A 24,009-nucleotide genomic window follows, 5' to 3' on the forward strand; every position below is an offset into this window, starting at 1 on the left:
TTAGAATTGTATTCAGTTTCTTTCGGTGTCACGTTAAAAGTCCCCCATCTCCTCCAACATTATGAATGGCCTCCAGTTCCCTTTGGTGCCACTTTAAACTCCCCCCCCCCCATTCGCTTCTGTAGCGCCAGCCTCCAGCTGAGTGAATGGCCTCCGGTTCTTTCTACATGTCACTTTAAAAGTCCCCCCCCCCACCCTTCTCCAATTAAGTGAATGGCCTCCGGTCCCCGTCGGTACTCTACTTGCTCGTCTTCTTTGCATCGTCGTTCTTCCTAGTCATGGCCGCTCATTCTGCGGAGGAACCATTCCCCTTTCACGGGCTGCTCCCTAAGAAAGAGACGGGCGCTGCGTCGTTTCTCACGCGGTACCCGGAGTACGACGGCCGCGGCGTGCTCATCGCCGTTCTTGACACCGGCGTGGACCCCGGCGCTCCGGGCATGCAGGTACAGCGTAGCGCGGGGCTGCTGCGGCGTGTGCAGGCCGCAGGTGGAGGGCCTCGGGGTACCGCGGAGAGACCGGCTCGGAACTCTGCTGTTCGCCGCACATCATCATCATGGCTTCTCACCGGGGGAAATAAGCCGAACCGCGCCGGTTCTGCCTAGCTACTCCACACCGTGTCGTGTTAGCTCTGTGTGGCTCGCCTCGAGTCAGTCGTCGGTGTTCAGCGCTATTCTTACATCGTGTAGTATCATGATCATGTGGACGTTTTTAAAAAGTTTTTTTTTTTTTTTTAAAAAAATGTGCTCTATTTCACCGGCTCTAGCTGACTCTCTCGCGTGAAGTTTAAGTTAATCATCATGTGTCGGTTTCCTTCGCTTCGCTTGTTGTTTGATCATCACATGTTAACTTCTTCTTGCCGTACGAGCTGTGTGTAAAGTAATAAAAGATTTGTGGTAAAATGGGTGCATTCCGTTTCGGGCTGGTACGGTATGATACCCCACAACACACACAACTTCTGGGGAGACATGTTCATGCACCATTAGATATGTCACCACGCTTCTTTTTAGGCAAAAAAAGTTTAGGAGAAACCCCATAGTCTAGGTTTCCTTCCCTGGAAGTGCGCGCGTGCGCACATACACACTGTGTGTGTTGTCATCTTTGTTTGTGTGTGTGTTGTCATCTTTGTTTGTGTGTGTGTGTTTCTCGGTCACGGGACCAGAAGTCATGTTCCGATCTACTGATCATGTCCACAGAAAGCCCTGATAAGGGAGCTGTTGACCTGTGACCCAGAGATATTGACTCATGTCATGTGTGCATTAGATGCCGTTTACCTCCAGAAACAGGTCAGAGTGCGACATGAAGATCTTCTGTCCACAACATGCTGACCTAAGTGACTGTCAGCTGTCGTTAAAATGAGCCCTTCCGGTCAGGTCCAGGCTGGAAGTTGTTTGCTCCGCCTGACTTTACCACTTTGCAAGAGGTCCACAATCTAAAATTTTGTCACATCTTGGCCTTGCCTTAGTAGATCGAGCTCCCTCTGTCCCTCTGAGCTGCTGTATCCCTTCCGCTATTCAAGAAGAGTCTCAAAACGTGTCTTTATTGGACTAATTTCCATCCAAGGCTCTTGTCAGTTTTGTACCATGAAATTTACAAAAATTGTTCTTGGCGCCTGCAGTTTTGTACACAATAAATATGTAAGCTGGTGCTGATTTTTTTTTTTTTTTTCTCCCCCCCCCCGTCAAATGTAGTGTAAACATCTGTGTGCAGCTCTTTAAGTGGAAGTGATGGTTTCTGTGTGTTCTGTCTAGATCACGACGGATGGGAAGCCCAAGATAGTTGACATCATTGACACCACTGGCAGCGGAGATGTGAACATGTCGACCGTGGTAGAGCCAAAGGACGGCACAGCGCTGGGCCTGTCTGGCAGAACTCTCAAGGTGGACGCCTCCTCTTTCTTCTTGACCATGGGAATACGCTCACTTATAGAAAGACCTCATTTGGCCCCTCCATTTTTAAGAGTAATGTTCGTAATGTGCACCTCCACCTTGTAATGTAGCAGCAACCTGTCTGTCGCAACAAATTCCCCCCCACCCCCGTCACCACCATGAGGACATGGGCTTTATAGGATATTGCATCTTTGCACTTATGTCAATAACACTTCCGTCACTGCTTTGTCATGTGAATATATGAGTAACTGACAGTGACAGTGCTCGCCATGATATTTGTGCTGGTGTGTCTTTGCAGATCCCACCAACATGGGTCAATCCATCTGGGAAGTATCACATTGGGGTCAAGAATGGCTATGAGTTTTTCCCCAAAGCTCTGAAGGAAAGGCTGCAGGTAAGCCGTTTGTGTGTGTGTGTGTGTGTGTGTTCTGTGTATGTACACACACACACACACACACATTTTCAGAACCGCTTGTCCCATACGGGGTCGCGGGGAACCGGAGCCTACCCAGTAACACAGGGCGTAAGGCCGGAGGGGGAGGGGACGCACCCAGGACGGGACGCCAGTCCATCGCAAGGCACCCCAAGTGGGACTTGAACCCCAGACCCACCAGAGAGCAGGACCCAGGGAAGATAAAGGTTACTTTTGTTTGTACCTGTGTTTGCTTAGTCAATGTGGATAGGGACCTTGGTGTCTGAACGCAAAGCAAGAGTTGAATGGATTTTTTTTTTTTTCCAGCTGAGATCTTAGATCAGGCTAGTTGTGGAGGTGCAGGTTCCTTCAAAGGTTGGTACTATTGCAGTTAAGCCTGGCTGTAGTTTGTGTAACTGCATGATGGAATTTGATTTGTTTGGGTAGATTTTTTTTTTTTTTTTTCCCCCCTCCTTTTTTTTCCCCCCTCTCCTCCTCTGGCTGACAGTAAAGACGCAAGAATGGAATTTATGCGTGTGTGTGTGCCTGAGGGTCCTATTTTGATTTACAGAAGGAGCGCAAGGAAAAGATGTGGGACCCCGCACACAGAGCTGCCGTGGCTGAAGCCTGCCGCAAAGCAGAGGAGTTTGACGCCGCGCACCCCTCCCCCTCACAGGTCCAACCTTATCAATAACTGACTGTCAGTTTTTTCTTCTTGATATATCTGTTATGTTGAAAGTATGCCAGCACTTCTGCTGTTCATTCAGGACTTGACTGTTAATTTCAGATATATAGATGTGTGTGTTTGTGTGTGAATGAGTGACTGACTGTAAGGGTGTCTACCCTGTGGTGGACTGGCATCCCATCCAGGGTGTACCCTGAGTAGCCTCGCACCATATGCTTTTGCAATATGCTCCAGGCTGCTGCAGCCCTCCCTTAGGATAAGCGATTATGTACATTGAGTAAGGAGTTGTTAAGAAGTACGATTATCAAAAGAATAAGAAATGACTAATATCCGGACACTTTACTAGCTGAGTATGTGTTGATGGTTAATTTTGTGAGTACTACTTTTGCTTTTACAGACGGAGAAGCTGTGGAAGGAGGAACTGCAGTGTCAGTCAGAGCTGCTGGCATCTCTCGAGAAGAAGTACAGCGACCCGGGGCCTGTGTATGACTGTGTGTCGTGGCATGATGGTGTCACATGGAGGTAGGAGGTTTAGTCTTTGTATAGACGGTGAAGCAGTATGCTGGAATTTTGTGTAGATAATGGCAGAACTGATTTAGTGTTTCAGCAATGCTAAAATGAAACTCTGCAGAACATTGTTACCATGTACTTGTTTTTCAGCTTTTTGCATATTTTTCAGAGCAGAATGTAAGGAACTGTGCTTCTGTACTTGGCTACCCTCTCTACTGTGTTAGTGATTTCTTTTTTTTTTCTTATTTTTTTAAAAATTTAAATTTTTTTAAAGATATCAATTTCTTTGTGTTGCAGAGCAGTGGTTGACTCCTCAGAGTGTGGAGATTTGGCCTCTTGCACTGTGCTCAGCCCATTTCGTGAGCAGCAGGAGTTTGCCTCCCTGGGAAACTCGGAGATGCTCAACTACTCCATCAACATCTATGACGAGGGCAACACCCTCTGCATCGTCACCAGCGGAGGTATAACAGCGAGAATTTAACAGATGTGCACTTACAAGGCTATATGTGTTGGATATGTGTGGTCTCTGGCAGACATCCTTTGACCTATGTTTTTTGTTTGTTACTGCTTTTTTTTGTAAATAGTAACTTGAAGATGGTCTCATTACCACTCTTGTGGGTCATCTTTCTGTTACACTTTTGTGATGTGTCTTGTTCTGTAGCCATTGAGCCTCATCTGTGTGTCACATCTCCTCTGGCAGGTGCTCATGGTACACATGTAGCCAGCATTGCTGCGGGATATTTCCCAGAGGAGCCTGAACGGAACGGTGTGGCCCCTGGAGCACAGGTTCTCGCCATCAAGATAGGGGACACCCGTCTTAGTACCATGGAGACCGGGACAGGCCTCATCCGAGCGGTATGTTTGGGCCCCTGTCCGGTCTTTCTCTGTTGTACTCTTTTGGTCTCTAATTAAGGGAGGTGCAAGGATTATAGGTGCGCAAGTTACCCAATTTGTTCTATGTGTAGCTTTGTGGAGATCTGAGAAGGACAACAAACTTTTTTTTTTCGTTCTAACGAAAAGCAACGTTCTGAAAATAAAATGTATTTTTAGTGATTCACATTTTGACTTGGTTTGTCTTCTAACAGATGATAGAAGTCATAAACTACAAGTGTGACCTTGTTAACTACAGCTATGGGGAAGCTACTCATTGGCCAAACTCAGGGTGAGAACACACCTCCACTGACCTTCAGGCCTCTTCCTACATCGTTTGCGGTGGGGGTTGTTCTGCGGGATTTGAGATTTTGTTTTGATATTTTTTTATGTTAATGTGTCCATACACACACGTTTGCATATTTGCTCTGGGCAGTAATGTTTGAAATTGGCTTCTCTCTCTGTTCTCCAGGAGAATCTGTGAGGTGATCAGTGAAGCTGTGCAGAAGCATAATGTCATCTTTGTATCAAGTGCAGGCAATAACGGGCCATGCCTTTCCACCGTGGGCTGTCCTGGAGGAACCACCAGCAGTGTGATTGGTGAGACCAGGACACTGTGTCCTACCCATGACTGATGATATGTCAGTGAACTAGTGTTCTCTTTTTGCATCTTTGGGTAGAAGTGTCAAAGCAAAAAAGATGCCGGTCATGCAATTAGACCCAGGCACACTTTCTGGTTGGCTTTGTCACAAATCTAACTGTCGTTGTGTTTTTTTTTTTTTTGTGTGTGTGTGTGTGTCCACATGCACGTAATTGCACTTTGTCGAGTGGTGTCAGTGTGTGTGAGTAATGCATTCTTAGATGTGTAATATTTTTGTTTTCGCTCAGGTGTGGGTGCATATGTCACCCCTGACATGATGGTGGCCGAGTACTCGCTGCGAGAGAAGCTACCAGCGAACCAGTACACCTGGTCATCCCGGGGGCCAAGCACAGACGGAGCATTGGGTGTCAGTATCAGTGCCCCGGGTGGCGCCATCGCCTCAGTGCCCAACTGGACGCTCCGCGGCACACAGCTGATGAACGGAACCTCCATGTCTTCCCCTAATGCATGTGGGGGTATTGCCTTGGTGCTTTCAGGTGAACTTGCCTGCATTCACCTGGGTGTATTGAGGAAAATTGAGTTACATTTCAGAGTTATCCTCTGTGAGTGCTTGAGTTGTGAGGTATTATAAATCCTTTCCTCTGGGCCTGTGTTTGTCCCCTAGGGCTGAAGCATGATGGTGTCCGCCCTACCTTTGCCGCGGTCCGCAGAGCACTGGAGAATACTGCCATTAAAGTTGATGACATTGAGGTTTTTGCACAGGGGCATGGAATCATTCAGGTAGAAACAGTTGTGTGTATTCCACCTGTCTGGTGTGTGTGTGTCTGTGTGTGTGTGTGTGTGTGTGTGTGTGTGTGTGGGGGGGGGGATGTTTTAATGATATATGCTTGGTGTAAGGAAGTGTGAAGTCACTTGTCTGCCTGTATGGTGATCCTGATGGTAACATTGAGGTTATAAGTTTGAGTGTTGATCTCTTATTATCTGTTGAAGCTGTAAGTTTTCTGTAATTGGTCAAGGCTATTAAAATATTAGTAGCACTTTTCTCAGTGTTGATCACTTGGAAATGATTTTCCTCCCATGTGTTTTAATCCTCCACATGGGCACATTTTGTTATGCATTGAATTATTGTTGGATTGCGTTCATGGTTGTAATCTCATCTAGTATGTGGTTTTGAAATAACTTTTTTTTTGAAAGGTGGAAAATAGTTGTAATCTTTTGTTTTTTTGGAATGTTTTTTTCACTAGTCAGTAATTATTGATCAGTATGACTGGAAGGGAGGGCTGTTATGGATCGGTGTGTTTTACTGTACTACTCATGGTATCTTCTTCAGGTGGACCGGACATTTGACTACCTCAGCCAACACGCTTCCCTGCCCACCAGTAACTTGGGCTTCACTGTTACTGTTGGAACCCAGCGTGGCATCTACCTCAGGGATCCTGTTCAAGTCTCTGCCCCCTCTGACCACAGTGTGGGCATTGAGCCCATCTTCCCAGAGAACACCGGTATGGATATACTGTTATGTTAATGCGTGAAATTTGCCCGCCTTTCATAGATTTCCCTTCAGCCAGTCAATGCTCTGGCTCTCCTGCTACTTGTATTTGAGTTATTTGCCTTTCTGTTAATTTAAAGATAACGTTGCAAAGTGGTTTCAACTTTCAGTGACGTTAAAGTTGTGATTCATTTTAGAATGGTTAAATCTGTAGTATCTTGTAGCTTAAATGTGTTTTGTATATTGAAAGAACTGAACAGCTTTTTTTTTTTTTTTTTTTTTTTTTTTTTAAAGTAACATTTTATGCAAAAGGAGAAACTTAAGGATGAAACTGAGTATTCTCTTGATCAGCCTGTAAACCAGATTGGTTGATTAGCAATTGTATTGTAAACAAATTTACTTGTTTTCCTTTCTCCACATGTGATGAAGAAAATATTGAGCGCATCTCACTTCAGCTGCACTTGGCGCTAACCTGCAATGCCTCTTGGGTCCAGTGCCCTTCACACTTGGAGCTTATGAACCAGTGTCGCCATGTCAATGTTCGGGTGGACCCTGTGGGGCTCCGAGAGGGGCTACACTATACTGAGGTATGGTGTTGGGTAGGGTGACTCTGGAGGGATGGTACAGTAGTGAGGGTTTTTCAGTGGGTTTCTGAAGTCTGTCTGTGATCTCACAAGTCTCAGGCAGTGTTTTTTTTCCTTATTTAAATTCCCAGATGTAATGCTACATACTGCTATCTCTTGCAGATTTGTGGATATGATATTACAGCTCCAAGCTCAGGCCCACTGTTCAGAGTACCCATAACTGTTGTTATTCCCACAAAGTAAGTCTATCCTACAGCACCTTTAGTCATGCTTGTATTTGTTGTATGATTTGTGTTACTGTTGCCTTTGTAGAAAAGCATCAGCTAAATAATATAAATGTAAGAATAATCCGCACCATGCTGTGGTTTTTCTTCTTGCTGGCTGGGAGTGTGTTGTTTCTAAGGTGTAACTGAAGTCTAACAATATTTCTGCTTTAGTGTGTAGATCCTTGTCTCTTCTTTTCGGTTTCTTTCATATTCCCACTGTGTTGAACTGACTACGGCCTTTGGCCTCCTACAGGATTACTGAAGCCTGCAATCATGACGTCTGCTTCACGAATGTTCACTTCAAACCTGGGCAGATTCAAAGGCATTTCATCACTGTCCCTCAGGGAGCATCATGGGCAGGTTAGTGTGTGCCTTGTGGGGATCTGTGCAGTAGGTCTGATCCTTGACAGGTGTCAAGGAGATCAGGTGTATTAGGAGGAGAAGATTGATGGTTTAACTTGGCTGCTTCTTTTGTGGTCTTTCTCTGATGTAGAAGTCACTCTTACCTCCCACTCTGGCGACGTGTCTTCCAAGTTTGTTCTGCACGCTGTGCACCTGGTGAAGCAGCGAGCATACCGAGCCAATGAATTTTACAAATTTTCCTCTCTGTTGGAGAAGGGCTCCTTGACAGAAGCCTTTCCTGTGCTGGTGAGAAGACACATTTGTTTCAGACAGATATATTTTGTATACTCTGCCAAATGCTACACAGTCCTGAGGGAAGTAGCTCGCAAGTATGGTCAGTTCTCAGGTTTCTGCCGTCTTCTGAATGTGTGCCTCAGTTCCTGGACTTTGGCTTTGTATCAAATTGTGTGCAGTTTACATGTTCTCCTCATTCTCATGTGGTTTCTCCCACAGTCCAAACACTTGTTTCAGCTGCATTGGTGACTTTAAATTGCTTATGTGTTTGTGTCTCTGTGTGTGATTGCCCTTTGGACTGTTGTACTGTCCAGGGTATACCTTTGCTCATACTCTATGCTTAAGTAGGCTCCAGCTCACCACAACCCTGTACTTTTTCCCAAAGTGAATTAAAGTTGTACCCATTTATACAGCTTGACTGTTTAGTGGAGCAATTTAGACTCTGACCTTGCTGAATGTTTTTTCCACTGCAGGACAACTACAACAGATATGTTGTTGACCACTGTACTAGGTGCTACAATGTTTGCAGTTCTGTGAACTTCTGAATTCTAGTTATAAACACATTTTCTACATTATTTACATCCGAGTCATGAGTAGGTCCACCTCAACTGTGGTACATCTGTTTCTCAGCCAGGGCGGACTATGGAGTTTTGTATTGCGCGGTGGTGGGCAAGTCTGGGTGACGTCAACATTGACTATACGATCTCCTTCCATGGACTATTCGTCAGCCCATCGCCTTTGCACATTGTGAGTACCGGACTACTTTTGGCTTTGGGAAAGGTTCTTCATAAAGACAAATCATCACTGGTTTTGTTTCCTTTTTCAGCATGCATCAGAAGGAGTTTCCACCTTTGAAGTCCTGTCTTCACTGAGATATGAAGATATTTCCCCTAACATCACCTTGAAAAACTGGGTTCAGCCCTTGAGGTAGAGTTTGGACCTCCCTTGAAGCAGGGTGAATTTCTACTTAAAGGCACACATGTTGTGAAGTAACATTTTATATCTTCTGTCTTCTGTGGGGTCCAAGGCCTCTGAGTGCAAAGACAAAAGCCCTTGGCCCACGGGACATCCTGCCCAACAACCGACAGCTCTACGAGATCATCCTCACATACAGTTTCCATCAGGTCTGTCTCCCATACTTGTGAAACAAGTATTCTGCCGTTTTTAGTGTAGCATGGTATCAAAGGTACAAACAACAGTTTTCTGTTGGCGATAACTGATCAGTATGACTAGAAGGGAGGACTGTTATGGATCAGTGTGTAGTAGTGCAGTTTCTACTCATGGCCTCCGCTAAAGGTGAACTGCACATTTGACTACCTCACCCAACATGCTTCCCTGCCTGCCAGCAACCTGGTTATTTGATTGCATTTTTCTAGATAAGGTTTTGCTGTCGTAATATTTCCAGGTAGTATGCTGCTATTCTGATTTGAAGTTCTTGTTACTGTGACATGTTTCTTGTGTGCCCAGTACTGAATATGTGGGAGGGGGTGGGAGTGCTGACAGTAGTAATGAGGAAAAAGAAAATTAAAATTAGCTGTGGCAATAAAAGTTTAAGTAATTAAATTGGTCAAGGTGAAAAAATTGGAACACTGAAAACATTGCTCATGTTTTCAGCGTAGTAGTGCTGGAATTACTATTGTATTTTACACATTGTTTACAACCATGCAAATTTGAACTTGTGATTAGATGTGTATTCCATCATTAAATTGAAGTTTGACTGTTTAATTTTCTCCTGTGCCATCTGTACTGTGTGCATGAACACATTCATGTTTATTAGCTGCTGCTATTTGTACCGTTATAACTGCACTTTTCTCTTTATTAAGAAGTGTCCTTCATGTGGTTGTCATGGTGTATGATATGTACGGTGCCCTGTTCCACTCTTGCAGCCTAAGAGTGGTGAGGTGACCCCCAGCTGCCCACTGCTCTGTGAGCTTCTCTACGAATCTGAATTTGACAGTCAGCTGTGGCTATTGTTTGACCAGAACAAGAAGCTGCTGGGATCTGGAGATGCCTACCCTCACCAGGTGATGGCCTTGCAAAGACATACAAATTAATGAAAAGCACAGGATAAATATATTCATAGCACAGGAGGACATTGACCAAGAATTCGTCTGCACGAAAGGATCTTTGTAAATGAATTATCTGTTATAGCTTCAAATGGGTATTAACTTTAACCCTTTTACACAGCCATACATGTGATCTTCTGCGGTTAGAGTCCTTAGTTTTTAGTAGTGCCTCTTAAAGTACCAGGTGAGGTGAAACACTGTTCAGATAAATACTTAAGTACTGAAATGACTTTGAACTAGTCGTCTGGAGACAGGCTTCCTTCAGTTCTATGTGTGGTTGCTGTGATTTAATATTTTAAACAACAAATATGTCACCAGCTCAGGTGAATGATGTAGCATTAAATGACAATATGCAGACACTGCATAAGTTGCTACTTGCTCCTTTTCTCCCCTAGTATTCTTTAAAGCTGGATAAGGGGGACTACACGGTGCGCCTGCAGGTGCGTCATGAGCAGGTGAGTGAGTTGGAGCGTCTCAAGGATCTGCCCTTCATCGTGTCCCACCGCCTGTCCACCACGCTGAGCCTGGATGTCTTTGAGATGCACAAGAATGCCTTGGTAGGCAAGAAGAAGGCAAATTCTCTCACCCTGCTGCCTGGCTTCTCCCAGCCCTTCTACATCACTTCCCTGCCTGATGACAAGTGAGTGTGCTTTCACAGCTCTTTTGAAAACCTGGTCCTACTCTCATGTCCTACATTTGTCCCCTGTGTTTGTCCTGGGACTCTGCTTCAGCTGAACAGGCACTCTCTTCATTTGCAGTCTTGTACAACTCACTTATCAGATATCAGTCCATACGTGCCCCGTGCTACAGTCCTTAAAGCATAACGGGTGGATGTGCCTCCAAATATTCACGCAAGCCATAACCCTAAGTACTCTTGTTGAATTTCTTTTTTTTTTTTTTTTGTCTTTTTTTGTCTCAGTACCTGAATTCTACCACCCTCGCTTCAACTTTTTAATAAAGTCCATGTTCTTGTCTGCTTCTTTCTGTGCTAGGTACACCCTTTTTAGCGGGTTGGATTTCTAAACTTACTACTTTTTAAAACTTCTCCCAGAATTCCTAAAGGGACGTGTCCAGGGTGCTACCTGACGGGATCCCTTGTACTTCCGAAGGGAGAATATGGAAAGAAAGCAGTGAGTAGCCCAGATCCCGTCACGTACACACAAATCTGTCAGGCTTCCACTCTTGAGTTTAGGGTGGTTCACCTACACTGAAGACCTGCTCTCCATTGTGCTCACTTTGCTGCCCTGTGAGCTGCGTGTTCTCTTATTTGCATGGCGCTTCACCTAGCCGTCTGTCCGTTCTCCCGCATGCATTTGCACATGTGATTACTGGCGTTTGATTGCACGGGTCCAGTGTTTGCACTCCAGCGGGAGGGAGTGCTTTTGATGGCCCCAATCACATGTCATTGGCTTGGTCCTGTTCAGGTTCTATTTGTAGCGTAACGCAGCACGCCAGCGCCCGCAGGTGCCATTGCATGATAAACAGTCTCTGCCACTTGGACTCTGCTAGGTTTAAGTGTAAAATGTCTGATTAGTTGACAGTTTTCTGCAGAACTTTGATGTATACCTGTACTGTCATAAGCTCTGTTTCATTCTATTTCTGCTTTATTTACTGTGTGTACCTGTGGCTGCGTGTGCAGAGGGAGAAGGTTGCATAAATGCTTGATCCCTTAGGCATGAGACTAGCTGAGCTGTCCTTCTTGAATCACAAGGTGGCAATGTTGGACAGGAAATGGCTTCTGTTTTGGAAGCAACTCTTTCAATTAGGACCACAAGGACAAATTATTGTGGGGAGCGGCTGTTGCAGTAACTTCTGGACAGGGATAAAGTTACTGCCCACCAAAACTGTTGAACGGGGGTTGGGAGGGGGTGAGGCTGTGCTGGAGAAAAAGACAAAAGACAGGGAGTGTGTCTATCCATGTGTCTGCCTGTTTCTCACCTTCTGTTATTCTAACCACCAGGGGCAGGCCTCAGCAAAACGACAAGGGAAGTTTAAAAAGGTACTGGATGGGAAAGATCTCTGTAAATAATGTTAAGATCACGCAGAGGGGCTTTGTAAATAGGTAAATGGGCAAAGACCGTGGAAATGGTAATAATGTGTGTTTTTTGTTTTGTTTTGGTTTTGTTTTTGCCGCTCCCCGGTATCTGACCAGACCAAACCAGAACAGTAAACATGTGGATCTATGAACTTCTTTGAGGTCACAACATGCGCAAGTTACTGAGTACAGGGATTTTTTTTCTTTTAAAGAATTAGAATATCATTCACATTGGGGTGGCAGTTCAGCAGGTTGAAATCCTTTTTTTTTTTTTTTTTTTTTTTCCTTTCTATAAATAATCCATTGTAGTCCTGGCTATATTTTTTTCCACAAATAAATATGAATTATTAATCTACAATTTCCCTAAACACCCAACTTCCTAACTATTGGCCATACCTGGCATCGTTCTCCAGAGTAAATCTCAATCAGTAAAAGCTTAACACTGTTCATTGTTTTATTTACTGGGTATAATTTTAAAATGTTACCATTATTTAACGTATTTTATTAACTCTGGGCAGCACGAACAAGTAAAACCAATAAAAATATATTGCCTCTACAAACTCCTTTTCATAGCTGGTTGTCAATAGAGTCAGTCATCCCATAAATGTTCACTAATTTGTTATTGATCAGACAGTGACACCATGCAAAAACTGTAAACACTGGAAGTGAGTTGAATTAGGTTGTCCTGCTGTTTTTTTTTTTTTTTGGGGGGGTGAAATCACCAGGAAGCAAACTGTACCATATCTGCGATTCTAGTATGTCATTATTTTAACATGAATAATATGTGAAAATTATGGGAACAAACACAGCCCTCTTAACATGGGTGAATAATGGATTCTATGTTTATATGGTCTTATGATTTACAGTATAAGAGTTTGTGACAAGTAGCAAAGCCATTGGAACAGAACTCTTAAGTGTCCAGAACACAAAGGGCCTGTGTATAACCACATTTCAGCTACTAATTTAGTTTGAAAGCAAATGTTGGCAAGAGAGTTTTACTTAAACTACAGTAGCTGCAAATGTTAATTTTTGGTTACGATGAATTGTAAAGTAGCAAGATAATCACCTTTTGTGAAAACGTGTTACACGCTGTTCTCACCGGTAGCAGTAGTTTGTGATCCTGGAAACTTGTTGCATGGTGTCTTTTGACCTTTTATTCTCAGTTTTTTGGGGACCGTCCTTGGTTTTTGTTACCCATCTATGATTTGACATTACTGGTTGTTAGTTACCATTAAAACACATTCACGTATTCCAAAACAGTTTTGCTCTGAGCTGTACCTCATTAATACTGTTCTTCGTATTTGCACTAATTACCTTTGCTGCCAGCATGATCTAGTGTGTGCAGTTCGTTTGAGTATTAAGATACTGGAAGGAAATAATATACATCAATGGTGTTACTAAAAATTACAAATGTTATTTCTATAAAAATTAAATGCTATTGAGACATTTGAAGAAAAAAGCTTACACAAAGAAAAAAATTGAACACATTGAAGATTCAAAAAAAGGTTTTGTAGACGTGATTTAAAAATATTCATATTTTAACGTTACATGGTTTCCCTTATGATGTTAGGAGTCATGTAGGGTGACTTTCGGGTGAACTTGTGATGAATTTGAATATTTTCCCATAATAAGTAATGGACAAATGACATTCACGCTTTCTCTTACTCAGTCAGTTTTCAGGACCAGTCAATGGAGGATAAGTGTGTAAACGTATTTTTACCCTACGTAATATGTTAAGGTAAACATCTAGTTAGAAACTTTAAGTCTGAGATAAAGAATTATGCTTGTTGGCTAACTACTGTATTTTTTCCCCCAGTGATGTCATCAGTATTGCTTTTGGTTGGTGGAAAATTTAGTTCCATCTAATAAAACATATCACAATTGGTTTTAAAAGGACTTCTTTGTCCAAGTCACTGAACTCATTGGACATTGACCTCAGTAGTAAAGAACATGGTCACTCGGGTGTGATGTATTTTAGTTTCACACCTTCAGTCATACTTTTTCAACACTGCGCTGCTGTTGTGATCAAGGCAAAGTTCTTTGCAGTTGTGCCCCATTTACGTTGGTTAATTTCCTGTCATTGTCTGAGTGGTCGTGATTTTGCTAAAAATGTTGTACGAAGCTCCATGGTATACAGACACCCCTCAACTTACGCAAATAAACCATTCTTCAACCCCTTGTGCAAGTCAAAAGTTACATATGTCAGATTCCCCTTCCTCCCCCACCATTCAACATCAGCTGCTCCTTTAGACGTTCACTGTCCTTCACTATTGCATTTGTAATTGATACAGCTAAATCTGGTTCCCGTGCTATAGAGTCTTCGTCCACCTTATCTACTTCCTTATTGTTTTCAATTTTATTTCCATATCGATTGCTGTACGCTTGTGAGACGGTTCTTGTTTTTCTTCAAGTACACATTTACCAACAGACATTGTGAACAATGAAATGGGTAAAAACTATGCGTAAAAGCACTACATTAACAAGAAGAGATGCATTCACAGCTGAAAACGCACAGGAACTGGGAAGATGCAGCTTCTTGCCTTGTCTGGCTATGCCATTTAAGCGATATCTGTAAATAATGTGTATGCCAGGAATTTTTTTATGTAAACCCAGATTTGCATAAGTCAAATTTCCGTAAGTAGAGGGGTGTCTGTATTTTTGGAGGAAAAAAAACATGTAATCAGTATTTTTAAATGGTTCAATAATTGCAGAGTATTGCAAAATGGTCTTTATTGTTATATTCAGTGAATTGAGTTTGGGTGTTAACCGTCCTAGTTTCCTGCATTGCTTTAAGCACATTTCCTATCACTTGTGTCCAAGTAAGGAGCAGCAAGATATGTGCTGAGTCAGTTGGTACTCATGGGTAATAATCCTGGAGTTTAAGTAGGTCATGCAGTGTCTGCATGTATTTGTATTATTTCCCTTCATAGGACATAGTGCCTGTCTTCTATCATCTGATATCTGCGCCAAGTAAGACGAAAAATGGAGCGAAAGAGAAGGATGGTGAGAAGGAAAAAGATGTGAAGGAGGAGTTCAACGAAGCTCTGAGGGACCTAAAGATACAGTGGATGACAAAGTGAGGGGAGATGGGACTGATATAAATACATTCTCACAATTGGCATTTTATAGCAGCTTTCTTTCAGTGTTGTCCATTCCCTTAGGTATTGATGATCTTTTTGCAGGTTGGATTCGAGTGCTCTCTATGAGGAGCTGAAGGAGAACTTCTCCGCTCATCTGCCTCTACACGTTACACGGCTGCATCAGCTGGACTCTGAGAAGGTATGCGCACATCTCGCGCCCTTTGAACGAAGAAGGTCCATAAAAAATCCCTCCAGAACCCACCATCATCTTCCTTAATTACCACTGTTTCTAAATAAGTTGTGCAATTAGTGATGTTAGGAGTTCACTTTTATAGACAGCAGTTTTGTGTGCCTTTGAGCTTCAATTTGAACTGAGATAGTTACTGACATTGTTCTCCATGCTGTCCAGGAATAAAGCTTAGCTAATGTTGACAAATCATGCTTCATGTGTGGTGTGCCAACTGCTCAATTGCTACTGTGTGGGAAATTAAATGTCACTTAAGTTTTTAGACATGAGTGTTTATATGTTGATTTTAAAGGCAAACATGGGGCTCATTTTTTGCCATGCATCACAACTCAATCAAGCCATTACTTCTCCTTTTAATATTACTTCATCTTAATTTATATCAAATCTAATAGTCTTGCAAACATATATTGTTCCATTATATGTAATGTGTCAGTCATGGAATGAACTTAATATTTTTCACATCATGAATAAACAGCAGAAATGTGCATCATTTCTTTGTAATGTTTCGCTTTTTTCTGACACAAACCAGTTAAAATACTTTTCTAGTAAAACGGAACCCACACACACTTTCTGAACCGCTTGTCCCGTACGGGGTCGCGGGGAACCGGAGCCTAACCCGGCAACTTGGAACGTAAGGCTGGAGGAGGAGGGGACACACCCAGGACGGGATGCCAGTCCGTCACAAGGTACCCGAAGCGGGACTCGAACCCCAGACCCACCGGAGAGCAGGACATGGTCCAACCCACCGCGCCACCGTGCCCCCTAAAATGGAACCTCAAAGTTAATTAGTCAGGTTTTCTCTCTGCGAGTGAACCTGGTGTCCTTGGTGTCCTGGCCTTTTACTTTGTTGCCTCAGAAATGCCACTGTGACTGAAGTTCCCCTGTTGACCCCACCAGGAGCGCCTGAAGCGTCTGGGTGAGATAGTCGCAGCCGCAGATGTCGTCATTTCCCTCATTGATCAAACGGCGCTGGCTGTCTTCTTCTCAATGAAGACTGACCCTCGCCCAGATGCAGCTGCCATTAAAAGGTATTGCACCATGTCTACTACTGCTGATGCAAACATCCCATCCTGGCAGAGCCAAACTCCCCCCCCCTCTGTGATTCTGGGGTTGGACACATCCTGAGAGGGTGACCAAAACTCTGTTGCAGTGATATGGAGAAGCAGAGGTCTTCTCTGCTGGATGCTTTGTGCCGGAAAGGGTGTGCTCTGGCTGATCAGCTCCTTCAGCCACCCCAGCAGGATGGAGCCAGCGCTGGCGAGGTGGGAAGTTCTGACGATGAGCCGGAGGGCTTGGCCAAGTCACTGGCGGACACCTTCTGGGAGGTGCAGAAATGGGCGGAGCTCAATGACCCCAAGGTGAGAGGGGGATGGAACCTGAAAATTCTATTTGTTTGCTTTCAATCCTTCACCTTAATGGGAATCTTTCACGTTGCTGTTTTCCAGGTTTTATTGTTTGCATACAAACATTCTTTAGTAAATAAAATGCACGGCAAAGCCTTGAAATATGCATCCAAGATTGTGGAAGATAAACCCAGCAAGGAGAACTGGAAAAACTGCATCCAGGTAAGTGCTGGTCTCTCTGTGCCTTTATTCTCTAAAGGGCCACATACCAGGTGCATAAGGCTGCCTACAGGCTTTTTAGTTCAGCAGTCTTTTGGGATTGGTTTAAGACAAGTGTGTTGGGGGGAGGGGGGCAATAGCTGGGCTGGAGTGGCCACCCTGAGCGCATACACACACACACACACACACACACACACACACACACACACACACACACACTGTCTGAAACCGCTTGTCCCAAGCGGGGTCGTGGCGAACCAGAGCCTAACCCGGCAACACAGGGCACAAGGTTGGAGGGGGAGGGGACACATCCAGGACGGGATGCTAGTGTGCCGCAAGGCACCCCGAGCAGGACTCGAACCCCAGACCTGCCACACAACGGGTCCCGGCCAAGCCTGCCGCGCCACCGCATCCCCCTCACCACATTGAGCAATTATTTGTTAAGCGGTGAGCAGATATTGAGTGCAAGTATTCATTGCTGTTTTTAATTTTTTTGCAATTTCCAGATGATGAAGTCACTTGGGTGGGCACATTGCGCCTCATTTGCTGAAACCTGGATCCCAATTATGTACCCTCCAGACTACACACCTTTCTAAGCATAGGGTCAAACAGCACGAAATGACACACTGCTTCACAATACGGCATAGTACATTACAGCATAATGCATAAAAAACACATTATTGCACAGCGCAACACCGTATGATTCTTGTGAGGTTACAGACCCTTCCTGTCATGTGACCTTAGTGTATCCACTGTATCTAAGTGCGGGGTGGTTCACAGGTAAACGGGGAAGAGGTCAACCTTCTCCCACCTCTCCTGCCTGAAAACCATAGCAACTTCAGGTGCTGAAATCATTTCCTCATCCATACCTCAGATGGTGTGAACATAAATAATGGTCTTGGCCATCATCAGGCTATAAGAGAAGCAATGCCAAATTTCTTTTGGATTTTTCCCTGCTTATTCTGTTTCACCCACCATGTATCCGTTTAATCCCTTCGTAGAAACATGCATTGTCTCTGACAGTATTGAGGCAACACATCTGTTCTTGTATTCTGTTCAGTATTTGTAAAAGATCTGCATGTTTCAGAGAGAATATAGTCCCCCCCCCCCCATTTTAAAATTCAAATATAAGAATTGGCTTTTTAAAGAACCTCAGCTTAAATGACCACGCTTTGTTTCATCAAGCATGGAAATGTCTTTTATTGTCCTTTTATTTATTTCTGTTTACGATACTCTATATTGAATGTGTTTAGCCAGCCTGTACTTTTTTTTTTTTTTTTTTTTTTTTTTTTTTGCCAAGATGAAGTAGGTTTACAAAGGAATGTGTTTTTAAAAAGGGTTTTTCCTCCACCTAAGTCAAGCCAGCCAGGTTTTCTATTGAGTGTGCTGGCAAAGTTAACTTTACATATCGCATGTGCCAGACAGAAGCAAGCTATATTGCAGGATGTGGAGTAACAGTGCAAGTGATGCTTGATTTCTGTCTTGAAGGTTTGATTTAATATAAACTGTACTTCCTGAGTTGCCTCATTTCTTCCCTTCCCCCCCCCAAGCAACATAATGCCTCTTTCTACAAATAAAGTGTATTATTCAGACTGATGTTCAGGGTTGGACGGTTGTCAAATGGCCTTAAACTGTATTTAAAAACAAAAAAGTAGAATCGGAACCTGTTCGCTCATTTCACAGATCTATTGCAGTCATTACAATAAACATTTTACATGGGTGTATTTATGCAGTCATTTTATTTATAAAACTTAAATATGGGTAAATCTAATTTTTTTCAAGGTGTTGCCACAGTTACTCGTATGACTTATTCTGTATTTCCCTTTAGCAACAGAGATATTACAAGATGTTTTGTTACTACAATGTATGGATTATCAGAAATAGAAAAACACTTCTGAATAAAAATATTGGAAAACGAGTGCATTTTTTTTTCTTCCTCCATATTTTATAAATGGCCAGTTACGGGAGTGTTTGTGAGATGGTGAGGAAATGCAGGTGCGCTGCTGTCTATTTGTATGTATCCAACTGGCCCATCAATCTTTGCAAATCTTTGTGCTCAAGTGTGTCTTTAATGCTCAAGTTACATGGCTCTGTTTTGAGCAGTTAGATCCAGCGTTCCAGTGCCTGGCTCAAGTACCTGCTCTCAGGATTACAGCGCATGGCACGCCATCGGCCGTTGTCTGTTCGGAGCGGGAAAGAACGTGTGACAAGAGATTCATCAAGAAGCATAGGAAAGTTTAATGCTGCGTTTATAAAATTTGATTGAAACTTGCCCTAATACATAACAATTGTAAATGGCACAAATGAACTCAAGTTAATGTTTATTACCTAACTGCCATCTATATGAGTACATGTTCTATCAAATGGCATTTTTTTTTTATATCATATCTGCTATGAAAATGGTAATGGAAATGGCCGTTTAGGAATGTGGATACAGCACAGCACAGCACATGCACGGTGAGGGCTGTGCGTATCTTCCACCCAACAAAACTATTCCCGGTTAGTGGCCATGAAAATCTTGACGTTCTCCTCCGGCACCTCCGTGAGCAGGGTGGTGTTGAAGGTACTTTTGAAGGTATCGGTGAATTGAAGGTCAGATTGGAAACGCACCTTGTTGGCCCATATGAGGGTGGTGCCGGGCTGGCAGAAGTGCCGCATAGTCACAAGAAGGGGATCCAGGAAGTTGTGAAGGTAGACCACATCCGCTGCCAGCACGTAGTCATAGCGGTACACGGAGCGGGGGTAGGTCTGCTCCAGGTCTTGCTCCCAGCACAGCGGCGCTACCTGAGGGCTGTACTTGGAATACCCCCTTGTGTTGCGGTGCAGGTTGCAGCTGAGGTTCCCCAGCATGTCCGGTATGTCTGTCGCTGTCACCCAGGCCCCTGTGACCGAAATGCAACCTCGCTATGGAACCACGACAAATCTGAACACCTTACTCTGTTAAACATAAAGGTGTTGTTAAGTGAAGGCTGCTGCCTCAGTGACCTCATGACTTACCCTGAGATGTACTTAGATGTTTGTCTTATTGAGAAATCCCATTAGTGACCCTTATGATGCACCAGCATGAACACAGACCCACCTAACAGAGAAGCTACAATGGATAACAGGCCAGTTCCTGCGCCGATCTCCAGCACCCACTTGTCCTCCAGGTTAATCTGCTTACGGTTGTTCTCAAGGAACTGACACAGAGCCACAGCCTGCAACCAGAAACGTTGTTTTCAGTCATCGGGATGCTGGCACACCAAGAGACTATGCATACGTACTTTGAAGTGCGTGGCCAAACGGTCCTATTAATACTTAGTTATGTACACTGTTTGTTCTTATTCCTTTCTCCAGAATCGTTGATGTAATGTGAAATATATCGTATTCCTTATTTGGAAAAATGATCTGAAATGCTAAATTGACAGCATGAACTCAGTCATTAAAAGGTTGAGTGTATGAAAAACAGGGTAAGACATATCACTCTGGTTTATACTGTGATACATTGCACCGGCGAAGTGCACCATGAGTAATGCTGCTCATCTCGAGTTCCTGTGCTGCCGTTCAATAATATACCGTGTATTATTATAAAGTACCATAAACCACACAACCAGAAACTCACTGCTGGCCAGACAATAGCGCCGTAGGAGTCGATGGACTCGTAGATGCTGATGTTGCGGCCGACAAAGTAGTACTGGTCTTTGGGAAGCGTGCAATAAACATTGGGCTTCCATGCTTTGTTCTTCTGCAAGGGTTTGGTGTCCTCCGTACTCTGCAACCCTTCTGCAAACGGTACGAGCGTTAGGTGCACAAGCTCGTCTAATTTGATCTTGTTCTTTGCAGGTGTTCCTTCTATATTTAATAAAGATTCATTCATTCATTCATTGAAACCCAGGTCCTTGAGAACAAAGATCTTGCAGGGTTCATACTTTTAAATTAGCACCCCGTTTCAAGAAGAAACACTGGAGGAGGTGACATTCTCTCCAAATTATTATTTCATATTATTACTTGTTACATGATTTCAAAACGGTCCTTCTCACCTGCCACAGCTGCTTGGGCGGAGGAGCAAAAGATGTTAAGGCATTTACTAGTTTTCTTATACAGCAGTGGCAAACGTGAGGCCCAGCAGGCTGCGGCTGTGCTGCTCGAAGGGAAACATGGGAAAGTACGGTAATGTCACGCATCTGTCACCTCCGTGTAGCTTCTCTTCTTTACCTTCCCGCTCCGCTTCGTTATCCTCCTCTTCTTCCTCCACCTCCTCTCTCGTCAGAGAGGCCTCCTGATCTCGGTCGCTCACCGTGCGCGCCGTCTCCATGACGACAGGATCGTGCGAGAGGACTGCGGGTGGGTCGGTCGGCCGGACCCCTGTGCCGCAACGCAGAAAGTCGCAAGGTCACGTGTCGGCCGACCGCGATATGCTCGTGCAAGTCATCGTCGGGCTGCTGCGCTCATCTGGTGTTCCGCATGCGAAACACATTGCTAAATTAAAGCTGGCCCTGAGCGCTGAAGCCCTCGAGGACTGTGACAGTCCAGCAGTAATTTAAATCCTCTCAGAGAGTGGCCGGTCTCTTGCGCGGCTTTGCCAGGATTCCAGAGGAAGAGTGACAGCTTCTCTTCAGATTCCCTCATAACAGGAGAGACCCTGCCTGCATAGCTGGGGTCCGGCCAGTAAACCGACCGGGAAATCCCTTCGCTTACCCACAGCCTCTTCGCCTCTCCTTCTTTCCGAATCCTTCTACGCGGCCCCCCGCGCCTCTTCCCAAATCCACTCGCCACCTCCTCGCCGATATCCCGCCTTCTCTCCCCATGGCAACCGTCGCTCTCGCTCGCAGCCCGCTCACACCCTACCCTAACTCATCGCGAACGGGATTCCGGTTTTACTGGTCCCGGTTACTGCGGCGCTCGCGTACTCGGTGACAAAATTCGCGCGCCGCCTACCTGACACAAATCGCAGCGCCACCCCTTCGAGGGGTCATGTTCCAGACAGTAGACGAAGCTTAAGCCTTCATCTGTAACGCGATAAATATCCCACGTGCTCCCGGATGCATTACAAGAATCCGCTGCCAAGTCGAACGACGAGGCTTTAAAAGTAGCTGCGGAACTCGGATGAATCATGTACCTGTCCGCTGAAAAAACAGCCGTCAAGAAACGCGGCTCTTCTTTTATGCTCATTTTCCGTTCGCCCGTCATTATCACGCAAAACTTTTCTGCTTTCGGTGCTGTGATTTTGCTGCTTGGGGCGTTAAAGCCCAGAAGTACGGAGAGCCCAGCGCTACGGCCCAAGTTCCCCGCGCTCCTCGGGTTGGTCCTTCGCTACGGCTTACCGCACCTCCGACCGCTCGCTTCCGCAATACCAACATCCGTGCAGATAAGCGTCGGCCGTTCCGCACGCCTCTCCTCGCACGGCGACGCGCAACCGTCCCGCGCTCGCCAGCCCTCGTCAGCCAATTACCTGCGCGGGCGCCCTGTCTTTCGGCGTGTTTCCGAAGAGCACTCCTACTGCATCCCGCAGAAGCTGCCTCCTGAGTTTATAGAGCCGCAGCATCCTCCTGGGCCCTCCCATCGTCACATCGAGCCTGGCTATATTTAGCGTTTTGAACAACATTTAATCCCAACAACAATCAGAGAGCGCGAGAGGGGGGTCCTGCCCCATCCAGAAAGCTGTGGTCGCCGGTAAGCGATCCACCTCCTTCTGAATGGCGACGCATGTGAGTTTGAAATGGGAGCAGAGACCGGAGGAGGACGACTTGTGCGAGAGAAGGAAAAAGAGACGCCGAGATGAAATAGCAGGTAAGCGGAGAGAGAAAAGCGTTCAAGGTTTCGTCCGAGGAAGAGGTCACTTCTCACGCGCTCCCGAAGTCTCCGGTTCTAAGTTGTTGAATCTGTAAAAATCCTGAGCGCTGGTTTTCTCATCGTTTAGTGGGCTTTAAACTGAAGTGTCTACATGTACATCTATAATAAATACCAGCAAGAAGCAGTCGCATGGAAAAGATTCAACGTTCGCTGCTATTTATGAGGGTGATAAAAGACTACCTGTACTGCAGACTCCTGAAGTATCTTCTGACAAAGTCACTGCCAAAATCGGAGGAATAAAACCTGCTGAAACTGTCGGGGTCTGGAGCATCTGGAGTGTAAGGCAGGGTACGTCCTGGGTAGGGCAGGGTACGTCCTGGGTAGGACTCCAGCCCATTACAAGGCAATCTCACACACACACACACACTGTGAGGGTAATTTAGAACAACCAATTCACTTTAAACGGGCCTTGGGATTGTGGACAGGAACCGGAGCGCTGAGCGGAAACCCATGCGACCACAGGGAGAACACGCAAACTTCATGCAGACTTTAAATTTTTCCAGGTCTACCAAAAATAAAACAACATTTAAATAGTAAAAGCACTCCACACAGGTAACAGGTAGAAGACGTTACCCTGGCTGCTCACATCATACAGACATCTGTCCATTTTTTCTCCTGATTAGGTTCTATATAAGCCTCAGATAAAATTACAGAATAAAAAAAGAAAAAATCTCAGCCCTTCCATCCATACTTAGTTATCGATCAGGACCGATGTGTCCAAGAAAGGCTCTGCTCCCCCACAGCCGGACGCTGCACAAGCAGTTATTAATAATGCACGGGAGGATGGAATCTGTACGTGATAAGTTCTTGAATGCACTGCAAATTTCTTGCACTTTGCGTTCATTTATTTCAAAGCAATAAGGTCTTGTAGCAATCGAACGTCCCGCTGAAGTGGATATGTGCTGCTCCATTGACTGAATGGTGCATACCCCGATTTTACATTTACTAGTTCTTGGTGGAAATACAGTAGCCTACGGCGTAAACTGGTTTGCAGTACGAGAGGTCTGATGGACGTTGATCGTGGGAGCAAAGAAAGGGAAGCCTCCTACCTCCACTACTTTCAGCTCCAGGTCTTTCGGTCGCTCTGTTTCCCTGCACGTGACGTTTATGTGACGATGCACAGCAGATTTCAAATTTCCGTTGCATTTTATATTTCTGTATATCTGCAAACCTTAAGAAGGAAATAGTGTGTGCATACTATTAGACTCACAAAACTAGCAGAGTAAACATCACAAATTACATACATTT

The 24,009-nt window shown here is 44.6% G+C and overlaps 2 protein-coding genes across 6 annotated transcripts; one reads left to right on the forward strand and one right to left on the reverse strand.

Annotated features, from left to right (window-relative positions):
• The first annotated feature begins 172 nt into the window (after window positions 1-172).
• On the forward strand, window positions 173-17,525 carry tpp2 (tripeptidyl peptidase 2). 3 transcript variants are annotated; one of them, XM_018759039.2, is made up of 29 exons: window positions 173-443; window positions 1,749-1,877; window positions 2,185-2,280; window positions 2,870-2,974; window positions 3,381-3,505; window positions 3,791-3,954; window positions 4,194-4,348; window positions 4,579-4,655; window positions 4,836-4,963; window positions 5,252-5,500; window positions 5,629-5,744; window positions 6,295-6,466; window positions 6,883-7,040; window positions 7,200-7,276; window positions 7,557-7,663; window positions 7,797-7,951; window positions 8,570-8,686; window positions 8,766-8,866; window positions 8,967-9,063; window positions 9,826-9,963; window positions 10,401-10,645; window positions 11,057-11,135; window positions 11,966-12,004; window positions 14,971-15,116; window positions 15,223-15,319; window positions 16,265-16,395; window positions 16,518-16,725; window positions 16,813-16,932; window positions 17,436-17,525. In XM_018759039.2, the coding sequence occupies exons 1-29, from the start codon at window positions 279-281 to the stop codon at window positions 17,523-17,525; spliced, it is 3,786 nt and encodes a 1,261-aa protein (XP_018614555.2). In that variant the 5' UTR covers window positions 173-278. The 3 variants fall into 3 exon arrangements, with proteins under 3 accessions (XP_018614555.2, XP_018614563.2, XP_018614571.1); XM_018759047.2 differs by lacking the exon at window positions 11,966-12,004; XM_018759055.2 differs by lacking the exons at window positions 11,966-12,004; window positions 14,971-15,116; window positions 15,223-15,319; ... (2 more) ...; window positions 16,813-16,932; window positions 17,436-17,525 and having other exon boundaries at window positions 10,764-11,116.
• A 1,652-nt stretch (window positions 17,526-19,177) lies between these two features.
• mettl21ca (methyltransferase 21C, AARS1 lysine a) lies at window positions 19,178-22,404 on the reverse strand. 3 transcript variants are annotated; one of them, XM_029256991.1, is made up of 5 exons: window positions 22,361-22,404; window positions 21,100-21,273; window positions 20,531-20,691; window positions 20,009-20,126; window positions 19,178-19,811 (listed from the first exon to the last, which is right to left on the reverse strand). In XM_029256991.1, exons 2-5 carry the CDS (start codon window positions 21,221-21,223, stop codon window positions 19,420-19,422), a joined length of 795 nt encoding a protein of 264 aa, XP_029112824.1. In that variant the 5' UTR covers window positions 21,224-21,273; window positions 22,361-22,404; the 3' UTR covers window positions 19,178-19,419. The 3 variants fall into 3 exon arrangements, with proteins under 3 accessions (XP_029112824.1, XP_029112826.1, XP_029112825.1); XM_029256993.1 differs by lacking the exon at window positions 22,361-22,404 and adding an exon at window positions 22,028-22,148; XM_029256992.1 differs by lacking the exon at window positions 22,361-22,404 and adding an exon at window positions 21,607-21,688.
• Between the last annotated feature and the right edge of the window lie 1,605 nt (window positions 22,405-24,009).

Source organism: Scleropages formosus, chromosome 12 (assembly GCF_900964775.1).
Source record: "Scleropages formosus chromosome 12, fSclFor1.1, whole genome shotgun sequence".
In the NCBI taxonomy this organism is placed as follows: Eukaryota; Metazoa; Chordata; class Actinopteri; order Osteoglossiformes; family Osteoglossidae; genus Scleropages; species Scleropages formosus.

Excerpts from the sequence above, each read along its gene's own strand:
- tpp2 (XM_018759039.2), top strand. The coding sequence starts at position 279 with ATGGCCGCTCATTCTGCGGAGGAACCATTCCCCTTTCACGGGCTGCTC. Across the intron at positions 4,964-5,251 it reads AACCACCAGCAGTGTGATTG|GTGTGGGTGCATATGTCACC; the intron begins GTGAGACCAGGA and ends GTTTTCGCTCAG. Across the intron at positions 5,745-6,294 it reads AGGGGCATGGAATCATTCAG|GTGGACCGGACATTTGACTA; the intron begins GTAGAAACAGTT and ends TATCTTCTTCAG.
- mettl21ca (XM_029256991.1), bottom strand. The coding sequence starts at position 21,223 with ATGGAGACGGCGCGCACGGTGAGCGACCGAGATCAGGAGGCCTCTCTG. Across the intron at positions 20,692-21,099 it reads AGAAGAGAAGCTACACGGAG|AAGGGTTGCAGAGTACGGAG; the intron begins GTGACAGATGCG and ends TACCGTTTGCAG. Across the intron at positions 20,127-20,530 it reads GCGCTATTGTCTGGCCAGCA|GCTGTGGCTCTGTGTCAGTT; the intron begins GTGAGTTTCTGG and ends TTCTGGTTGCAG.